This window comes from Lactuca virosa, chromosome 5, assembly GCF_052849685.1.
Source record: "Lactuca virosa cultivar CGN04683 chromosome 5, Lactuca_virosa_CGN04683_v6, whole genome shotgun sequence".
In the NCBI taxonomy this organism is placed as follows: domain Eukaryota; kingdom Viridiplantae; phylum Streptophyta; class Magnoliopsida; order Asterales; family Asteraceae; genus Lactuca; species Lactuca virosa.
The window spans coordinates 26,533,315-26,539,052 of NC_136430.1; the positions used below are offsets into that span (position 1 = coordinate 26,533,315).

The window sequence follows — 5,738 nt, forward strand, 5'->3', positions numbered from 1 at the left end:
ACAAACCCATTTTGATACAGGTCTAAAGAAAGAAGTACAAGTAATCCATACATGAGGGAGTAAATGTGTGAATGGCTTATGTAAACCGCAACATAATTTTTCTCACCCCACCGGCCGTGACCCGCTAATGGGGGAATGGTAACTTGGAGGTACCATAACAAAACCATGAAAAGAAAGATTATTCTAAATAGGGATGAGCATTAGAACCGCCGGAACCGGAACCGGACCGGAACCGAAACCGGAATTGGTAATAGGTCCGGTTACCGGCTCTCCATTTTTATGAAAACCGGTCCCGGTTCTAAAAACCGTAACCGGTTTGACATTTTTTCATTTTTTAAAATGCGTATAACTCGCTCATATGAAGTCGAAATTATTTGATTTTTTTTCCAACATGTAATTTGGAGTTTGTAATTCATTTTTGACGGTACAAACATATGTTTTTGTTAGATATGGAATCAGACACATGCCCCGAAAGAAAGCATATCGATGTTGCGTTTTTTTTATTTCAGCATTATTTTTTTGTTTTTTTGAATATGTCCTATTTTTTAAATGTGTATAACTCATTCATATGACGTCGGAATTACTAAAAATTTTTTCCAGCATGTAATTTGGTGTTTGTAGTTCATTTTAGACTATAAAAACACATATTTTGGTTAGATATTGAATCAGTTATAGACCCCGGAAGACAACATATCAATGCTGCGTTTTTTCTGTTTCGGCATTTTTTATTTTTTTTGGAATCTGTCTCCGCTTTTAAAATGCGCATAACTCACTCATATGAAGTCGGAATTACTTGATTCTTTTTTCATCATGTAATTTAGTGTTTGTACTTCAATTTAGAATGTAAAAAGTCATAATTTGGTTAAATATTGAATCATTTACAAGCTCTAGAAGATAGCATATAATCTATAGTATTTCAACCGGTTCTATTTTGAAAAATAACCGAAAAACCGGAACCGGAACCGGCGCTAGAACCGGAGGTCCGGTTCCCGGTTCTTATAATATAGGAAAACCGGTTCCGGTTCCGAACCGGTCCGGTTCCAAAGCTCATCCCTAATTCTAAAGCATGAACTAGAGGAAAGAAAGATTAGGAACAACAAGCAATTTAAATCCATAACAAAACCATGAAAAAACATCATCACTTGAAAGAAATAGAAATAGTACCAAATCTTTCTATCTCTAAATGAACCTCATTAAAATTACCAACTATGAAATTCATTGAATATGGTAATCAATCCACAATTATAAGGACAAACAAATGACTCTTGTCACTACCAAGATCGATCCAACTCAGTATCTTGGATAAATGATTATTCTAACGAATGAACTTAAGGAAAGAAAGATTAGGGGCATCAAGCAATCTAAATTCATTACAAAATCATGAAAACAAAGGCACTATTTTAGAGGGAAAAAAAAAGTAGTACCAAATATTTCTATATCTTCACAAACCTCATTAAAATCGTCAAAAATTAAAATTTTGGCCAACTATAAATTTCATTTAAAATGGTAAACAGTCCATATTTATATGGACAAACAAATGATTATTGTCACAGTGAAGATCGATGTAAGTATGATGAATAAATGATTATTCCAACGAATGAACTTAAGGAAAGAAAGATTAAGAACATCATGCAATCTAAATCGATAACAAAACCATGAAATACACCAGCACTATTTTAAAGAAAAAAGTAGTATCAAATCTTTTTATCTCTTTTTGAACCTTATTAAAGTCCCAAAGATTAAAATCGGGCCAACTATGGACTTCATTGAAAGTGGTCATCGGTCAATAATTATTATAGGGATAATGACTTAAAAGGTAATATTTTTTTTATTTGTACATATTTGGTCCATGAGTTTTTCTTTTTATCCACATTTGACCATTTAACTTGGTTTTTTTTTTCCACATTCAGTCATTGTAATCGGGTATGTTATGGAGATAGATGAAACTTTTTGTTAGAGTGTTCTCTTGTCTTGGAAGTACAAATTCTTTTAGCGTCTTCCTTAATTCGTTTGTCTTGGAAGTGCAAATTCGAGTTTGGGAGAAGCAATCACAAAGAACCTCGTTGTCTGCTATGGAGATAAATGAAACCAAAGTCGAAGACATCTTCTGCTTGGAGAAAACTAGGACACCAGCATTATTTGACCGATTCGTGAATTAGGTTACTGATATAAACGAAGAACACGCCACGTATGAGAATTCCTCATTAATGATCGTCTCATGCACGATGTCGTGAGTAAAATTTGAAGAAAAAACGGCCATAAGTACTAAATGTGTACAAAAACATTAAGAATTAAATGTGTATAAACTAAAAACTATATTACCATATTAAGTCATTTTCCAAGCTTAATCTGGAATAGCCGGTTATAAAGACCGAATGTGAACAAAAAAAAACAAATTAAATTGTCAAATGTGGACAAAAGAAACTCAATGACCAAATATATACAAATCATTGAAAGTGCTAAACAATCCATATTTATATGAACAAATGACTCTTGTCACTATGAAGATATGACAGATAAATGATTATTCCAACAAATGAACTTAAGGAAAGAAAGATTAGGAACATCAAGCAATATAAATCGATAACAAAACAAGAAATACATCAGCATTATCTTAGAGAAAAAAATAGTATCAAGTCTTTCTATCTCTTTATGAACCTTATTAAAGTCCACAAAAATTAAAATCGGGCAAACTATGGACTTCACTGAAAGTGGTCATCGGTTAATAATTGTTATAAGAACAAACAAATGACTCCTGTTTTGTTATCGATTTATATTGCTTGATGTTCCTAATCTTTCTTTCTGTCTCTTCATGAACATCGTAAAAAATTAAAATTGGCCTAACTATATATCTCCTCATGAAACTCTTAAAAAATTAAAATTGGGCCAAGTATAGACTTCATTGAAAATGGTAATCATTAGAGAGAAGTAGAGAACTTTCCTTACTGATTCTTCACCACACCTCCAATCCTTCGTATATTAATGGACAAAACATTCATTGATTACCTTTATATACATACACCAATTCTATTAATTATCCATTTTGACACAACATATCAAATCCACTACCTCCATTGCTCTATCAACTTTACTTATGATTGGATCTAAAAATACATAGTATCTAACTTATTGGATGCAAAAGAGAATGAACAATCAACCCCACGTTCATGAAACAAACTTACCCAATTTACGACTTTCATTTTCTTATCAATTATTATTATAAATTTACATGAAACCAGAGATTTTCAACAATCGCATATTACTTTCAAATCAATTTTGGAATATTGCAAAGTTCATTCTTAACTTTTAGCAAAGTACACAAGGTTCTTTTTACTGAAAACAACATGAGAGCTGAAATTCATAAGCTGGAGTTAAATAATTTTTACCTATAATAACAACATTTTACATTATTTTACTCTTAATAACATTTTACATAGTTGCCTCTTTTACCCATAATAGCAACATACAACATATAACCTAAAACTTGTAAGCAAGAATTTTACAAGTTTTAGGTTAGACATTGCTAGTATCAACAAAGACATGTAAACACATTATTACATGTAAAAAAATGTAGCTATACTGTTATTATAGGTAAAAAAAAGTACATTGCCTATATTGGTAGCAAAAGTGAAGTTTGTTGCTATTTCACAAAATTGGTGCATACAGATGGAACCATGTCAATGAATTAACAGTAGTAGAACTTACATGATCCATTCAGCATTCATTAAGTCAAACAAAATTCAAGTCCAAATCTATTAAATGAGATATAAAAGAAGACATAATAACCTAGAGAAAACTTGATCTTAAACTGACATTGTTTAAGCAGTAGCACCACTCTTTCCTTTCTTTTTCTGAAGCTTCTTCATGTAGAACTCAAGTTCTTTTCCCTCCAATATGTACCTAACACATCACAAAACCACACATTAAGATGGCTTCACAAAAGGGTAAAATAGTCAAAGTGCGACTCAAAATTTATACCCATCAGCACGACCACACTGGCCAGGACGTGATGAAATTGCTGCTAAAAGACGACCACTTGAGAACTGTTCTTCAACATGTTGTTCAAGTTTGCGTTCCTCTTGACGCTTTTCAATTTTCCTCACAACATGGTTGCTCTTTTTGGTTTCCTCAGTAGCACCTTCAGCTTCCTATGAATCAAAGTTGCATATTCAAATTGTGTACAGAATTTTTGAGATTGATTGTGAAAAGGATACATTACCTCTCCCTCTTTCTTGTTACCAGATGCAGGGGCTTTCTTCTTGCGACCTATGTCGACTCCATAGTGTTGAAGATACCATTGTTTGAAAGGCGCAGCATCAACCTGAACGATTGCACTCTTCACTAAAGTTTGGGTTCTGACCAATTCGTTGTTGGATGCATTGTAGACCACATCTAAGATACGGGTCTTTCGTGTCACAGCCTCACTACCCCATGAGTAGTTACCTGTGTCTAACCTTAAAGCACGCCATTTCACATTGCCACCTCGAACCCGAACCCTACGAACGGTTTTGTTGCTGGAAATCTTGGTGTTGGCAGGCTGCCTTCCGAGCTCATACCTTAATGACAAAGAAAAATGGAACTTTTAACTAATAACCCAATAGGCCATAAGAAATGATCCAATCGAGCAAAGTAAATTGAATATATATGATATCATGAAAGAAAGTCAAGTGCTCAACAATTAAAAGCCCTAAATGGCTAAATAGTAGACGTAGAGATGAAAATTGAGGAAGAAAAAAAAGTGGGTTCAGATGGAAGATTACTTTCGCTTCTTTCTCCATGCCTTCTTCTTGCCACCAGTGGCACGTCTCTTGTGCATGGAATCACGAGAGATACCTGCAATAGAAGTGATTTCGCATAAAAGTTTTCAAAGTGAGCATCAGGACAATGAAGATAATTCGTCGATCGAACTAGTTGGATTATTGAAATCGATTCGGTAGATGGAAAATGTACCCATATTTGCAGTTAACGGAGGATCCTCCTCTAGGGTTTATGACGCGCCTCCGAGCTCGGCCTCCCTAGATGACGGAAGAAAACTAGGGTTTGGCGGAGTGAAGAACTTAAAAGGCGTGATTTGATTATTTACATTAAAACCCATTGTCCTTGTTAGATTTCATGTATCTTTCTTAACCAAATTACAGTTTACCCGCCATTCGCCAATGACATATTTGGTCCATTAATCTCAATCCAACCTTAAACAAAGCCCAGTCCATGTTTTCTGGTTTGCTCGTGTTTTTTTTTTTTTTTTTTTGTTATAACAAAATTCGTTAGATTATTTTCCTATAAATTTTAAAAGATGATTTTTCGTTTAAAATTTTGATATATATATATATATATATATATATATATATATATATATATATATATATATATATATATATATATATATATATATATATATATAGGCTGAAGTTATTATATTCTAACTATGTAGGAATGATTGTGAGCCAATTATTTTAGTCATTTTAAAAAAATGATTAATATGTATTATTAAATTAAAAATAATTATAAAATATATTTTAATTTCATTGCAAGTGTATTTATTTTAGTCAATTATCATAAATTTAAAAAAGAAAAATTTAGGATTTTAGGAAATAATCAATTCTCTTAAATTTAAAAAAATCTGATTTTTTTCTAAATTAATTTAATTTCAAATTTTGTAAGCATTATATATTTTATTCTGTCAAAATGTTATTTTGTTATAAAGATATTCTGTGAAAATGTTCTGTTAGAATGTTATT

The 5,738-nt window shown here is 32.2% G+C and overlaps 1 protein-coding gene across 1 annotated transcript; it reads right to left on the bottom strand.

Moving 5' to 3' along the window:
• Nucleotides 1-3,615: 3,615 nt before the first annotated feature.
• On the bottom strand, nt 3,616-5,083 carry LOC145116690 (small ribosomal subunit protein eS8-like). Its single transcript, XM_079053019.1, has 5 exons — nt 4,951-5,083; nt 4,761-4,833; nt 4,220-4,556; nt 3,979-4,148; nt 3,616-3,900 (listed from the first exon to the last, which is right to left on the bottom strand). The coding sequence occupies exons 1-5, from the start codon at nt 4,952-4,954 to the stop codon at nt 3,819-3,821; spliced, it is 666 nt and encodes a 221-aa protein (XP_078909145.1). The 5' UTR covers nt 4,955-5,083; the 3' UTR covers nt 3,616-3,818.
• Nucleotides 5,084-5,738: the final 655 nt, after the last annotated feature.